At 33.3% G+C, this 17,554-nt stretch overlaps 1 protein-coding gene across 3 annotated transcripts in view; it reads right to left on the bottom strand.

Moving 5' to 3' along the window:
• Positions 1-17,554, bottom strand: part of FSTL5 (follistatin like 5) — a 768,518-nt gene that overhangs the window by 333,071 nt on the left and 417,893 nt on the right. For all 3 annotated transcript variants that reach the window (XM_019441101.2, XM_053901160.1, XM_053901159.1), the window contains exon 6: positions 8,067-8,187. In XM_019441101.2, coding sequence (XP_019296646.2) covers positions 8,067-8,187 — 121 coding nt within the window. The remainder of the gene's footprint in view (positions 1-8,066; positions 8,188-17,554) is intronic.

The following is a 17,554-nucleotide window of genomic DNA, read 5'->3' as shown; positions in this document are numbered from 1 at the left end:
TGGACAATGTTGGTCTTCAAAGAGAAATAATAGCTTGGTAATAGTAATAAATGGAGAGTTATGATTATAATTTTTATAATTATGGTAACTTCACACAATGCAAGCCATTAAAAATATGTTAAGCTAACCAATACTGAGATATCTTACCCTAATTAATTAAAATTAGGAATAATTAAAGTAAATCTTGAGGATATAATAATATAGTCACATTTTCATAAAATATGTGCATATATGTATATCAAAGTGATTATACCTAAATGATGGAACTAAAATTGATTCCTATTTTCTCTTCTGTGCCTTTCTGTTTTAACTACTGCAAGAACCAAAATAAATTGTCATTGTTAAAAAGGATATGGAATTATGGTACTTAATAAAATTGAAGTTTGTTGGCCAAACTTTATTAATATGTGATATGGCTTAAAATTTATTAAAATTCAAAATTCCATTTCTCTTGTTCTGATTCATTTCCTCTTTTTTAACAAGACAAATAGATTCAAACTAATATTATACAGCTTAAGTCTTATTGTTTCTACATGTTATTGATAAGGCCTACTTAAAACTTCTTGTTTTATCTGGTTATAGCCATGTGACCACAATATGAAAGTGATAGGACTCTCTTAACTAAGAGGATAAGCCTCTGGCTGGTTTTTAAAAAAAATGTGAAGGTAATAACAACTATATATTAAAATACATTTAACAAAAATGTGTTTTCTAAGTGCTAGCTTTCAAATCCTTGAATTAAAAAAAATTAAAGATTAATTGCCTAAACATGTATGATTATCTTATCTATTTAAAAAGCACTTGATTTTATATATCATAACATTCACTTTGTAGATAAATGTCTCCATGGTGGATCATTTGACAGAGCAGAATCCTATAAAGAAACTTTCACCTGGTAAATGTAAATGAAATGCATTCTCAGACTAACCTTAACTAGAGAATTCAAAAACAGCTACAAATTAAAACATGATACATTACATTCAAATTGTTTTAAATTATTGAACAAGATTTAGCCAGTTAAAATCAAATCCCACTGATAGAAACCTAGTTCAGAAATATGAGATACTTTCTATTTTTTTTTTTTTAAGTGGGCTCCACACCCAACATAGGGCTTGAATTTAAGACTCTAAGATTAACAGTCCTATGTTCTATTGGCTAAGCTATCCAGGTGTCCCTGAGATACAGTAAATTGAAGCTAAGGCCTTGGTGCCAGACTGCAGCAACACCGTCGTGCCCAAATGACACTGGGGCAGCAGTGAAGCTGGCGATCTCCACAAGAACTCCATTATGAAGAAGATGCCATCCAGATAGAGTTCAGAACCACAGAAGCACAACGCAAGGCTCAATTCAAGGAGTTTCTGAGAAATTAGTATAAAGAACACGGGGTTAACAAAGCCAAAGTACCCATGAATTACAGAAATGATTTTGAAAGTCCAAAACAGCCTTAGGCAAACTCTATTGCTGAATACCATGCTGAAGTCAGAGGAAAGTAATTTTAAGTCAGATCCACTAAGTCATGATTGACAAGACAGGGTACAGCATGGAAAAATAAGAACGATTAATCAATTTCTATTTTATTGTTTCTTATTTCAATTTTATTTTGCATCACAAAAGGCCCTACTCTCAATATCTATATGACACAGAGTCAATACTTTAAGAAATAAATATGAGGTTTTCACTTGAAATAAAAGAGAAGCTAAAATACCTATTTCTGCTTTTATGAGTTCCAAGTAGTTAGGTCAGCAAGTGACCAGTGAGAAATCATTATGGAGGCTACCAGTGAGAAAACTACCAATGAGAAATCATTATGGAGGCTATAGGTAAAAGGAGAAACATAAATGTGCACTAGCTACAAAAGATTAAGATAATCTTAGCAATCTGGAGGGAAGGGTCATCTTCAAATGGAAAACAAACATAAGACTTTCATTATTTTTAAAATTTAACTTCAAATTGGTATTGCTTTACCTGTTGTCTATTAATAGTTGGTATGTGCAATTTATCTTGTTTAGGACAAAATCTGTCCTTTTGGAATATGTGTCTATAGGTTGGGTCTCAGCAATCATTTTGGACAGTCCTTTTCCTAAAAGGTCTAAAGAACTTAGAACATAAAGTGGAAATTACCTATAAGTGAATGATGCTGACCTTTATTTACCTAAACTGTCAGGGCATATCTATAAACTCTAACATAGAAAATTACAAGTATTCAAACAAGTGAGTTAATTTTTTTAATTAAATGTAGATGTACCCCTACATCTCCGCTGAAAGTGCTGTGACCAAAGTCACCCACACCTCCTTGTGATCAAAACTGGTAGCCATTTCTTTATCTGTCATATATCTCTTGTTTTGAACTCAGTCATGGAAATTGCTCATCAACAAATTCTAGTAAAGTTTTATAAATACATAGTCCTTTGGTTTATTCCCTATTTCTCTAAGCATTTTTGTTTTTGTTGTTTGTTTTTATTTATTAAGTTGTTAAAGTTTATTTGTTTTAGGAGAGACAGCATGTGCATGTGTATGTGAGAAAGTGGGGGAGGGCAGAGAGAGAGGGAGAGAGAGAATCCCAAGCAGGCTGTGCACTCTACACCCAAGGTGGGACTTGATTTCATGAACCATGAGATCATGACCTGTGCCGAAATCGAGTCAGGCACTTAACCGACTGAGCCACTCAGGTGCCCCTGTTTGTTTGGTTTTTAATTTCATTACTTAATTTTAAGTTTTAGTTCCCTGTTGCTCTTTTGCTCATCTCTTCTGTCTTTACATACTCACCTTGGGTACCCCATTACCTGCCAGCACAGGTTTTAACTGTATCCCCCATATTTCTATTTGTGTCCCTGAACTCCTACTTGAGATCTAGGCCACAATATTCTCCAACCAAATGTTTCTATGTAAATATGCCAATATGCTGAAAATCCAACTCAGTATATGTTCCCAAACTTGCTTATCTTACTGTGTGCCCTACTTTAATGAATAGTATCATTGTTCACCTCAGTATGGAAGCTAGATAACTGGACATTGTCCTTGACCCTACTGTCTCTATCTCATGTATATGTAATCACTCAAGTTGAAATGATTCTGCTTGTAAGTTACTGCCCAAATATGACCACCTCTCTGTATCATTACTGTTCTCTTTTAATCCTGACCCTTTCACCTTTAACCCATATTACTGTAATAGTTTTAATTCTTCTCACTAAACTCTGTTATTTTTCTCAAATAAATGTCTTTCATATACTAATGACCTAAAATCTATGAATATTAATATAATATTCATATTTCATTGCTCTGATTATTAGATGGTTCCAATAAGTAATATTTTTATTATAGAAATTGTGACTTCCTAGAAAATGATTTTTTCCTCATGTCATTATCAAATCTATATTCCATTAAGAAGTATTTCATATAAAGAAATATGACATTTTAAATATAATCATGAATAGTTAGGTAATTTAAAATAACTGTGCCATGTATTTTTTTAGTACTTTAAAGTTTTAGAATCCTAATTATCTATTCTTTTTAAGAATGGAGAGAGAGCTATTATACAATTAGTTTCAATATAAATGCTCACAGTTGATGCATTATGCTTGCAAAAAACTAATTTTTTCATGCCTAGTAGAAGCACATTTCTTTAGGGAACTTTCCACACATAAAGATCATTTAGAATTGATAGAGATTTATTTAAGTGTAACATTAGAACTTGAACTAATAGAACACATGCATATCTTGAAGGACTTGTACATGGCTTTAGGAACTGCAACTCGTAACCATTTAATAGAATTTTAAGAATCTATCAGAATTGCAAACTCTTCATTTCATAAAATTTTAAGACTTAGCATGATAGTCAGAGCAATTTATAATTTAACTCAGAAAATAAAGTACATAGAAAGCATTCTCAAAACAGATATTTTTTCTCTGGATAGCCAATTGCACCACTTTTTGTTAGCTAGAAACAAAAACAACTAATTCCTAAGACCAATAATCATTTAATAAAAATTTATTATCTCAACTGAGTTTGACTGCAAAAATAGGTAAACAAATATTTATCTGAGTATCATTTATGAAAATTAAATGCCTCAATTCAGTGTATGGTCATGTTTGATGACAAATAAATTGCATTTACCTATATAGACTTAAGGCAAAAATATAGTGCTCCATGCAAATCAAACAATCAAAGATTTTAATTTAATTTTGAGTGCGAAGAAAATAAAGTGCTGTTTTCTCATATGTTAATTCAAGTCCTTATGGTCAATAATGGCACTGTTTACTCATTTTTAATTCTATAAGAAAGCTTTGCACTGAAAAATCTATACATTTAACTGAAATTATTCAAGACAACAAAATGCCTGGGTGAAAGAATTTGCCATCTGACCAGAGGATTTAGTATTTCCTCTAAGTATTCAAAACTGTGAACTGACCTCATTTAAAATTTATTTGATCCCATAAAATAGATTTCCAAATTTATTAATAAAACAAGGCATGGTTTAGAATGCTTGATGCTCACACTGAGGATTTATTTTAAATATCTTTTTAATAATCCCCAAATTTCTGGAGAAAAATTAAGAATAGCATCCAATGCCTATTGTCAAATATTAAAATAATCCCTCTTCTTATCCAAAGAGGGGGAAAAAGGCTATTTTACAGAAAACCTTATTACCAACTGTAATAACAATTTACTAGTGTTATAATGGTTGATAATGTACTATTTTTAAAATAACATTAACCTTTTCTTGTTTGCACGTTACATTTTGCTCTACTTTCTTCCATTTTATACTATGGCAGAAAGAATAATAAATTGCAACTCTGTCTATTCTTGTATCTACCAGTAAATAATTAATGGATTAAGAGAAGTTTTTTTGTTTGTTTGTTTTTGTTTTTTAACTTCTCTGGACTTCGTTTATTCTTTTGAACATTCATTTAGGGGCTGTTTAGTTTTCTAGGTTTTCATTTTAAGAGTTATCTGGAGGAATCATTCTGGATATAAAAAAAAAAAAAAAAGATTATTTTACCCTTACTAGATCTGTCATTTTTATCATTGTCTGTCTGAGATTATATATTCCTAAGGGAAAGAAAACAATCTTTCTAAGTTGGTTTAACTATCACAGCATTCTATACACATAAGTACTTAATACATGATTTTCGAATAGATTGCTTTTCTCACTATTGTTACACATTTTTATTCATGACACTACCTTAGTATTTTATAATGCAGTGACTTTTTGAAATTATGCCATTATTAAAAGCCTGCCACTAAACTTCATAAAACCAAATTGGGTTTAGTTGTAAAGTATTATAATAGATGGAAAGAAAGAAATAGATATATGTTTTCTATTCAAGAAGTATAAATACTTTTTGCTAATGTAGACACTATCCACACAAATTAGTTCTTCTACCTCTAAGGGATCATTATATAGTCTGATGACCTATTTAAGCAAGGTGCAACACTGAAAATGTGATACTTTCCAGAAAATCGCTTGGTAAGACCACAAAGAATATTAAAATATTCCATATAATTCCAGCATTACTTAGAAAAACATTATCTTCTCTAAATGACTACATGAACATTATTTTATCATTGTTAAGGGATAGTTTTGCAATTACACAAAAAGGGAAAAAGCTCATAATACGATTGCTGATTGCCAAGTGCTTTCATTACTTAATATCTCTTTATGACTCAGAATATTAAAAATGTAGACCTTGGGTGTGATGCATAATTTTGACCTCATGGCAGAAACATTATAACATTCATTAAATTCATTGCCTTTACTATATATAATTTCCATAAAATTGTTACTTCTAAGAGTTAACCCAAATCATATAGATTTTTTTCCATCCAACTTCAACAGTTTCTAGTACAATTTAGCTCCTTCACAGACAACATTTTATTATTTCTCTATTGAATGCTTTTACTGATGATACACATTTCTGAATTGCAAAATTTTCTTTATCAGAACAATATACTGATCTACCTTGCCTTCCTTAGCAACATCAAATCATATCTCAAAACACAGTATCATTTTTTTCCTGTGATAGGGTAAGCAGCAGCATTCTAGACAAGATTCTTATTTACTGATATTGCCAGGAATCATTATTCAGTCTTCGCTGTACTGTCATAAAAATAACATATTATTCCTACTTTATTTTTATTGTTTTAGTTTCTAGCTCCACCATTTCATCATCAACAATATTTAATAAAAATTCTCACAAACATCTATTTAATTATCTTACTGATGCTTGATAAATTGCATGCTATTAAAAATATGTTCTGCTCTTGCTACAAGTTTCAATTACTTTTATTTAGTCAAATCCAAGTATCCGCCTAGTAGAAGGGTGAGAGATTGGAGCTGGTAGATTAGACTGATTGTTTAATAAAACAAGTTAGTAAAATAATAATAATAATTTATGTATTTTCATAGAATTTCAATACTGGAACAGACCTTACAGTTGAATTAATTTCTGTAAATACCCTGGTATGTGATACACTTGAGTTTTTATTTATGCTATACATTTTTGTCCAGTTTCCCATCTTTTATTGCCCAAAGTCCATATCCACTCATCCTGGAGACTAATTCAGTTGCTACCACCTTCAAAAAGTCTTCGTGATTTCCCAAATTAGATTATATTCTAACTTACTTAATATTTTATGTAGTCCCTTCTGTGATGTGTATCTCTTTCTAGCTTATATATGGTATTTGTAAATTAATATATGACAATATTAATGTAATACAGATATAGAAGAATATAAATATAAATTCTTTTCTGATAAACCATAATATCTTCTCGTTGCCACCATGAGTACACAGAACAATTCCTATTACAGAGTGAAGTTTAGTGGAAAACACAAAGCCTTCACAGTCTGACATAGCTTTGATTATAAACTCAGCCACTTAGTTCTTAAGTTCTTTGTGTTTCAATTTCTTCTTACAAACGTAGAATAATAATGCTGCTTTCCTGTTGTTGTCTTTGAAAGGTGTCTATCCTTGATTGTGACATTTTTTAAGGGGTTAACTGTTTATAGAGTCACTCTGCATCTTGCTATCCTGCCTTTTAATTGAAAATGGAAATGCAATTTAATTAATCTGAAGAGCATACTGATATCTTGTCTTAAAGCTTCATCACCTGCAACTATTTCACATATATTATTTTGCTTTATCAAAACTTACATAAAATCTAATTTAATGTTTTAATATAAAATTATCATATGACAAGAACATTACTATTCATATTTATATGGATTTTCAGGAATTTAAGTAATTTCCGTAATATCAGACCACTGATAGATGGAAGAGGCATAATTCAAAAGAGATCTTTTTACATCAAGTACATATCCTATTTCCTGTCTTTTTTGAAAGCAATATATAAATGTGCATATATATAACATTGAAGATAGAAAGATAGAAGAAAATACTGGTTTCAGTGCTGACTTAAATCCTGTTGAGCTTTGATTCTTTGGTGACTTATAAAGCATATATAAATCATATTTCATACATGATTTATAAAGCATATACAAATCATAAATCATATAAAGCATATCTACGCTTTATAAAGCATAAATAGTCGATTTAAAGAAGTATTTAAGCAATTTAAACATACGTAAATTATTCCAAAGTACCTTAATATAAATACAATTTTCCATTGTTATGCTAATTATTGTTAACATATATGCAAACTCTATCTACTAATCTACCTTGGTTTCCCTATAGTGTAAAAACAAAAAACAAAAAACAAAAAGTCACTGTGTAAATAATTAAATTGTTCTTGTTATACAGTGAAGAGTAGTCAAGTGCTACTACTCCCCCCAGACTTTAAAAACAGCATTGTGGAATTCACGTTTTCAATGAGAATCAGTAAGAACTGATATCCAGGGTTATCAAATATTTCCAGCTTTTCATTTTAGGATTACTGCATCCCTTAACTTTTACATATGTTTCAGTACACTTCAGCACTTTATCTTACTTACACCACTTCTCTTAATTTAAAAACAGCCTGTACTCTCAGATCAAGTAACATTCTGGATTGTGTAAAGAAACAGGAAAATGAACGAAGAGGAATTAGAGAATGAATATTATACTCACGGAATGTTCTATAAAATTCTTCAAGAGCCAGGTGCTTGTCAGAGTTAAAATCATCGTATTTCAGTAGATCATACAAAGTACAATCAGAAAGATCCTTGCCAAGTTCTTCCTGTTTTATCACCTGACAAGGAAATTATAACCATACAATTATAACCGTCTTAACATTTCTATAGCATAATTAATCATACATAATAATCACTTAGTGATTATTAAGTCTGCAGTCATTTTAAGTCTGCAGTAGGGCAAAAAACTGTACCTATGAAAAATCCTGATTTTCAGTTACTGGACAATTATTTTGAACCATTCCAAAGGTATAAAGTTAAAAAGTTAAGATAGGTACTTAGAATTGTCCAAACTTTCTAATACAAAAATCTCATAGTAGGTCCCAGAAAATCTGGGCTTTACAAGGACATTTTGTATTTCACTCATTTTCTTTGCTCCATTTATAGTGACTCAAAGAAATATCTCCACATGAAAATTGCCTCCTACGTCTCAGTGACCTCTGTCAAAAGAAAACAGGGCTCTTTCTCAACAAAAATAGTGAGATCGTTTGTTCCAACTTTCATCTTCAAATTATTTGTGAAAAATGAAGTTAGATGTTTTGTTTTTTTTCTCTGCCCAAACTCCTCCTCAGCTGGAAGTTAAGCCATTTGGGATTGTGCATTAACTCCCTCGGTCACAAAAGAGCTATTAAGCAAATGACTGTTTCCAGGAGCCAGAGAGAATTAATGCACCAATTGATGATGAAAATCCATCCAAGTGTGGGTGAGAAAAATCATCAAACTGCTTTTCTTCTCTGTGCTCTGTCCTATGGACTGAGGCCGTAGCTTTTTTTATACTCTACTGATTTGACTATTGTGTCTCACATAAAAGAGCTCCCCAAGATTTTTCAAACATTCCTATCCATCTGGGTGGCTGCATAGCTGTGTCCATAGCTTTTCACATTCTCTCACATACAGAGACAGTATTTCACATTGTTGGAGCTGTGCATTATAGTTGTGTTTTTTCATCTTCTTTTAAGTTTTATTTATTTTGAGAGACAGAGGACTCAAGTGGAGGAGGGGCAGAGAGGGAGAGAGGGAGAATCCCAAGCAGACTCCTCACTGTCAGCACAGAGCCCAAAGTGGGGCTCGAACTCATGAACTCTAAGATCATGACCTGAGCCAAAGTCAGTCGCTTAACCAACTGAGCCACCCCGGTGCCTGTAGTGTGTGCTTTTTTTAAAAAAAGGTGGTGCCATGTAATTAGAAAATGCAAGCTCTGAAGTCAGCCAGCTCTGGCTTCTGCACCTGCCAATGGCACTTAATATAGCTCTATAATTTCTGGCAAATTATTTAACCTTTCCTCAGTTAGGAATAACAGATAGTAACATTTATCTCTTATGGCTATTGTGAAGATCATATTTATAGACATGTATACACACACACATACACACACATATACATGCACACATACACACATAGTTAGATGTAAGACAACATATAACACATAGTTAAAAGTAATCATTTTAAGTTAAAAATAATGATTTTTTAAATATAATGTGCTTTTTATTCAAATAATTCACTGCAGATTTCCACGCCAGCTTGCACAAGCTCTGTTGTGTGCTCACAGTGTGAATCCAGACTTTCTTTGTTATATCAATAGCAGATCAGTGATACTAGTTTCAAAAGATTCTCAGATGCTATTGACTATTTTTTTTTTAAATAACCCTTTGGGGAACACTTCTATGTTAAAAGTTCAGTTCTGCCTGAGTGCGGATGAGCTATAGAGGTAGCTCTGAGGATGGAGCTTAGCATATGTATCACTAGAGCCTCTGGCCCTCTTCTGTAGCCACCTGAGTGGTTTAGCAATGATGACACATAGACGTTGCTAAATATAACTTCTACAATATACTGGGCTCTCTATTCTTGTGTTATATATTCACATTTCATTGGTTAAGCCGATGTTTGCTGTCTTGGAGGGGGAAAATAGGCAAAACATTTATCTGCTTTAATTGATCCACATAAATAGATATTGTTGAGAGTGAGTATTAAGCCCTACACTTTTGCATAGTCCAGCTGTAGGGATTAACAAAACTACGTAACGGCTGAAGCCATTTCTCCTATAAGCCTAATGAGAAAACTAATACTGCTTTTCTATTTAGAAGGCAACAGAGCTCTCAGTCATTCTCCATCTGTTATTTGTTAGATCATGGAAAATGACTTTCCCTGGGTGGTAGTGGGGGGGGGGTGGCATATTTCATTTTACCTCACTATGCTCTTCCTAAAGTTCTGCAATGCTAGCATAATGGTAATTTTAAGGATGCAGTGACACTCAGGCTTGGTGTATTCAGGTATTTTAATAATATTTCTCAGTAATTTTTATTCTCATACATGTTCATAAAGAGAAGGAGATGGAAAAACCTGGAGAAAATATTCATCATTTTATGTCTCATATTTTCTATTTTAATAGTTTACTCAGATTAAATCATGTCTAATTAGACAAAGAGAATGAACTTCTACCTTTTTTTCTGAATGCTGGCTTAAGACTAGCTTGATCTTGATTTGATCTTGATGTTGATTTGATCATGATTATACAACTTAAGCTGGACCTGCTGTTTCAATTAGTGTGCCCTAGCAAAGCAAATGGTTCTGGCTGGGAAATTTTCTAAACAAACAAACAAACAAACAAAAAACCCTCTTCACCTATACTGGACCATGCCCATATATAGGAGACAGGAGATTTGTCTCTCATCATCAATAGCTCAAGTATATATTTTTTTCATTTATTCCATTTTTTGGCCAATAAAACAGCCTACTTAAAAACATACTTCCTAGTTACTTCTTCTCCTCTTTAGAATGCCTGATGGGAGATGAGTAGTCTGGTGTATTCCAAATGAGGAGGGTACTTTCCTAAGACCTCTTAACCAGCATAGAGAAATGGTTTTAAATAACTAGAGCTTTGATCATGTTTGACTGTCTGCAAGAAAGTATGATAGAGGAGTGCCTGGATGGTTCAGTCAGCTAAGCATCTGACACTTGATTTCGGCTCAGGTCATTATCTCATGATTCATGAGATCAAGCCCTGAGGTACTCTGTGCTGACAGTGCAGAGCCTGCTTGGGATTCTCTCTCTCCCTCTCCTCTACCCCTAAATAAATAAATAAATAAATAAATAAATAACTTAAAAAAAAAAGAAAATATGATAGAAAATAAGCAGATTTCCTTCCCAAGTGCACAGTAATACATTAAGCACTCTTTGGAACAGAGGATCCAAACTTGTAGGGCTTTCATAGTTGCCTGCATTTCTTTTGTTTATTTCTGCCATTGGCTTTCAAAACTTCCCAGTCTAGTTTCCTCAAAACACTCATGTTATTTCTGAACTAGAGATCATGACAGAGCCAGACGCACAAATGTTATCTAAGTATCCTACAATAAAGCTTTAGTCTAGGAGGTGACTCATAATTTTATTTGTTATCTATTGTAAAATATTGAGTATGTTTTCCAAATTTACCAGTGCTTTGGTGAACTCTCTAAGGCTAAAATAATGATAATAATAATTAAATTAAAGATTCTCACTTTCTTTAATGATCAAAAATCAAGTTACATGAATATTCTGCTCCACAGAGATGAGTCAGTGTGACAAAATAGAAGTATTAGCAGAATGTATGTCATCCAGGGAGCTCAGATACACAGTATTCCAGAGGGGTACATATTTAATTTCAAAGTAACAGAACTGTTAAAGTTGCATGAAGAATTATAACTCAGGAATGATTCAATGTTTTGATACTGTATTCTCTTTTGTCCCCAAACAGGAAAACAAAACAAAACAAAACAAAACAAAACAAAACAAAAAACTGTTCCTCCCCAAACTAAACTATTCTCCTTATCATTCTGCTTCATTTGTTTATTCAAGTATCCATTCAACAAATCATTTTTGAAAATCTACTATTTTCAGACACTTTCCTAGACTCTGATAATAGCCAATAAGATAGATAAGAAACCCTCTTTTGTGAAATTTATATGCTAGTAGAAGGGAACAAATAAATATATAAGTAAAATATATAGTATGTCAGATAACAATTTATTTAAAGATAAATAAAACTGGAATTAAAAAAAAGGAAAATGCCAGAGGTAGGTGTAGAGGATTGTCTCCCTGCTATATATATATATATATATATATATATATATATATATATATGAATATATATATCCCTGTATGAATATTGGTTTTCCAGGAATATATCATGACTTGGAAATCAAAGATTATTATATTGACTCTCATAAAAGAGATATAATATATCCATAATTTTGATGGTCTCAAGTCAGATCATGGTAATGAGTCTATGGGCATGAGGGCATAGGAGCACAATGAAGTAGAATCTTCCAATTCTATGTCTTTTTCTTTATTCTTCTTTGTGGAAACAGGGAAAAACAGCAACTGTAAACTCATGGAAAGATACACCACTCAAAATTTCAAGCGTTCATCAGAGGATGAGCGCTTCCTTATCCTTTGCAAGCTGTTTCTCCTCAAACTAATCATGACCACGTCACAATCACAGTGGTCTTAGTAGATCAGAGTTCAGTGTTCCTCCATTTTAAAGAAAGTACATCACATTTGTGAAGTTGAGGAGAAGACGATATATTCAGTCTTTACTTGGCAAATATGTAGATTACGTCAAAACTTAAGGGTCAGGAAATAAATATACTTTTTTTAGAAATATGTATCTTTAGGCATTATCTTTAAGCCTCTCCCATACACTCACTATGGGTTGGCTTCCCTACTACTTAGTTCTCTGAATATCTCCTATTTGACTTCCTTCTTCTCTCCTTCTCTCCCTTCCCCCTTCCTTTTTCTTTTTAACAACTGACATGTGCATAGAAATGTGCTACAGTTTTGGAGATACAGTAGTAAAAAAGAATGGCATAGTTTTTGTCCTCATAGAGTTAATTTTCTAGAGAGAATGTGTGGGAACAGGCAAATAATTAAATAAACAAAATAATTACAGATTTCCAACAGTGCTCTAAAAATAAGGTGAAAGGATGAGAGTAAAAAACTAACATTACAAATTATAATTGTTTAATCATATATAACTGATGCTATCATACAATAGGTGTGTTAGAAGAAAAGGATCACATAAAAATTAATTACATCTTTCAAGTTGTCTTTAGGTTTCCTAACATCCATAACACATTAGAAAACGTTTAAAAAATCAATAGGGCCAACATGAATTCTTTTGAAAAATTCACTGAAGAGATAACATTATTCAACCCGTGGTGGGAAGAAAAAATACCTTATTTTGAAGGCATCCTATATGGCTCACAGGGATTCTCTGAATATGAATGCCAAATTTTTAAAAGCACGTTAACATTCTAAAGGAAAGATGCTATAAAAGATATGTTTAAATTTTTTAAGACAAAATTTTAATTTTCCAATTGTCTTGTGCATATTATGAACAACATTAAAAAAAAAGAGTATTTGAAACTAGTTACTAATGTTTCCAGATAGAATTGGAAGTACTGTTTCTTAATTGTAGCCCCAAGCTGCACCCAAACCAACAATTAGGGGCCCCACTTTTCTGTTAAGTGCTAACTGTTGCTATTATTATTATTCTGAAATCTTTAGCGCTTCAAAGGAAATTGCCAGTACTACTAAGATCTACCTACTGGCCTTGCTACTACCATTCTCAGTCAAATACCTGGTTTCTGCTGCCTTATTTTGTATACCAGAAAGTTCATGGGGTTTTAAATGTTAAATAGGATTAATTACCATGGCATTTCCTGGAAGTTCTCACTTATCTCCCTTTTCTAGCCATACAAGTGCTTATTTGTTTGTATTTAGTTTGTTCCCACCAAAATAGCTTTTTATCCATTAGACAAAACAATTCTTACCAATCTTATAGTAAATAAATATGTTGACTAGAAACCAGAACCTCTTAAAAAGCCTTTAAAATTGTAATAGGCTTTATCAACTCAAAATAAAGATTAACTGCCCATTCCCTATCTAACAGCTCTAATAATTTCTAAAGAAAATTGGTATGTACAAAGGTTGCAAAAACATCATTGCCCTGCCCATCCTGATAGCTTAAAAATATCTAGTCTTATTTATTCTTGCTTTTTATTTAATTTCGTAAATGTATTCACATATGGTAGTCATTGAGCAAATAGCATTTTAAGTCAAATATGTATAACGTAATAATCTAAATCCTGTGAACAAGTAGCTCTTTTTATTATTTTAATAAAGAGTTGGCATGTGTGCACATTAGGGAAATATTTCATTCTAATATGCATGCCTAATGTGAATCAGCTTATTAAGATGACAGAATCTAAATGAAGAAAGTGCTAAATCAATATACTCAATACAGCTGCTTATTTAAACTCAGAATCACAAGGGAATGATTTTGCTTACTTAAATTCCACGGGTGGTTATTTTATGAAATAGGGAGAGGCCAAAAGAGTAGATTTTCCAAGCTGTTAGCACTATTTCACTTTAAGAACCCTATGTTTGCTGCTCTAAACAAGGAAGCCCTTAGACGGAGTTGGCTCTAATGTCCTGGTGCCTATGTAAACAACCCAAAATCTAGGCCTGTAAATGCCTCAATGTTTCAAAACTCACAACCAATCACAAATAGGATGTGTTAAGCTACAGGGAATCAATGATTTCCTGCCTTACTTTGCTCTCTCCTTTCTCTATAGAAGCTTTCCCCTAGTTCCCCTCAGTAGAGTGCTTCTAACCACTTCTGATTTGGCATTGCTGGATTCAAATCAACTTTTCCTCCAATAAACTCTGGAAATGAACACCTGGTTGGCTCAATGAGTTAATTCACTGGCTCTTTATTTCTGTTCCAGGCCATAATCTCACGGTTGGTCAGTTCAAGCCCCAAGACCTGCTCTGTGCTGACAGCAGGGAGCCTGCCTGGGATTCTCCCTTTCCTCTCTCTCTGGCCCTCCCCATGCACTCTCTCTCTCTCTCTCTCTCTCTCTCTCTCTCTTTCTCTCTTTCTCTCAAAAATAAACTTAAAAGATAAAATAAACCCTTAAAATTTTAATATGTTTCAATATACCCATCTTTTAACACTGCTAACAATTCAAAGATGCCATTCTGCCAGGTGAAGTCTGCCTATGTATTCCCTCATCTTACTCTATCAAACATATTACACCACAGTGCAAAACACAGTTGTCCATTCTCCTCTAAGGAGCAATCTGGACAAATTCCTTTGTCCTATGTGACCCTATGAAACCCAAGTTTCCCTATATTGCTTTGCATATTTCCTTCTCTGACTCAATCTCCATTCTTTTCTAACTCAAACCCATCATAATGACCTCTGGAAATCCTGTTTCTGGTCAAAAAACTCTTCACCTCCATTTCTTATAAAGACATGTAATCCATGCACACTAACTTTAAGAAATTCTGGCTGCCCCTGAAGAAAATCACTTGTAAAATAATTTTAACAATTGGTGGCCAATTTTTCTCTCATATCCATTTTACCTCAGCGAGGAAGATGGGTCAATAACTAAATGGTTCCCTACTGGCACTTCTGGATTATTTCCTCCTCCCAAACCAAGTCTTCATTAGATAGATACAAAGATGAGAGAGATGGTAGGTATAGATAGATAGGTAGATAGATAGATTGATCGATCAACAATAGATTGATAGAGAGCTAGAACCTACTTTGGATCTCAGGCCATTCAGCTACATAGTTCTTTCCTATTCTCTCCCCATAATTCACAAATAAATTTAACTGCTGATTCACAATATTTCTGCCCACCTTTTTTTTTTTAATGTTTTTTTTTTTTTTTTTTTTTTTTTTTGAGAGAGAGAGAAACAGAGTACGAGTGGAAGAGGGGCAAAAATAGAGGGAGACACAGAATCCGAAGCAGACTCCAGACTCTGAGTTGTCAGCACAGAGCCGAGGTGGGGCTTGAACTCACAGACTGCCAGATCATGACCTAAACCGAAGTCGAATGCTCAACTGACTGAGCCACCCTGGCACCCCTATTTCTGTCTACCTTAACTCTTTAATATTCTCTGTGGTTTCCATATACACATGAATAAGCCACCCAGAACAGTTCTGAGCTCCTTTTGACAACAAATGCTCATTAACTTTCACACTTCCAGTGACCTTTCCCTACATGCCAGACTGCCAGAAGGAACATACTCATACCTCAGGTCTCTTCATCCTGAAATCCTGATTTCAAGCATTACACATTCATGTCTGTTTTAGAAACAATCTGTGTTCTTAAAACCACAAATGTGTCACTATGAAACTGAGTACCTGACTACACTAGTCATATATACAGCGCTTAGGGGAGATAACAGGTTTGTGATCATCCTTTGGAAAAAAAAATTATGTTTGTTGAGGCTTTTGCAGTAAGCTATTATTCTATGAGTCATACATTGGAGTATGATAAGCCAATTTGGAGCATATTGTTAGAACAATTTTCATTGAAGCAGGCATTAGTAAAGCTCAGATTTCTCCAAAGAGAGCAGTGAATTCTCACTTTGGGAGAAGGTAATTTAAGAGAAGCAAGAGAGAGAGAGAGAGATCCAGGTAATAGAGATGAATGTTAGAAATTTGCTTAGATGTGGGGAGGAGCTAAGGTAAAACACCAAACAAGCGAGGGTCACACCTTACTAGAATGGTCCTCAGGAAAAGGCAGAACATTTGGGTTTGCATTTAGTACACAGGATTGGTTACCAGCACAGACCACTCAGTTCTATAACCTCATTATGAATGGGATCCGGGCACTATGGCATAGATTTGAGAAGATATAGAACCACTAGACCAAAGTAAGTTCCCATTTACCTGTTTTCAATAGAGGATAGACATTTGAAGAAAAAAAATACAAAAAAAAATTTAATGTGATTGAAATATTACCTTTATCATACAGTAATTAAGACACATGGGAGAGGAGACAATAATAATCTGTTTTGTTCCTACAAAAAAACTTTGATAGATATCCCACTTTTCTTCCCCAACACCATGTCCATGTCATTTGGAAAAACAGAAATACTCACCCCAGGGGTAAGAGTGGACAATGCACTTGAGGAAATAGAGATAGATATGACTTAATTGGGCTCTGAGGGTGTAAAAAATAGGGCAGAAGATGGAGGCTAGGGATTTCTTTTTGTTTCGAGAATTGATGATACATTTCTCCCTGAGGGAAGAGTATGATAGATACTGGTTTTTGATGTTGTTGTAGTATTCTATAACTTGTCATTAGTTTTTTTAACTAAGGTAGATGTTGGCATCTGTGGAATGTGATATATTTGGTCATACATATTTAGAAGGAGAATCTAAAATAGAACATATTGTTTTGCATGACAAATAATTTGGAGCCCCCAGGGAAAACTGAGGTTGAGAGATAGACTTGGGCACTGTATCAGTGGTGCAGGTAATGAAAAGCACACCATGGACAGAGTACAAGGAAAGGAAAAGTGTACAAAGTGCTGGATCTAAACTGGATTTCAATTTGGGATTTGTGTAATTTGTGATGTAAACACTCACAT

This window comes from Panthera pardus, unplaced genomic scaffold (assembly GCF_024362965.1).
Source record: "Panthera pardus isolate Hobbes unplaced genomic scaffold, ASM2436296v1 HiC_scaffold_13, whole genome shotgun sequence".
NCBI classification, from domain to species: domain Eukaryota; kingdom Metazoa; phylum Chordata; class Mammalia; order Carnivora; family Felidae; genus Panthera; species Panthera pardus.
Note: the sequence above shows the minus strand (reverse complement) of the source record. Positions and strands in the feature narration are given on the sequence as shown.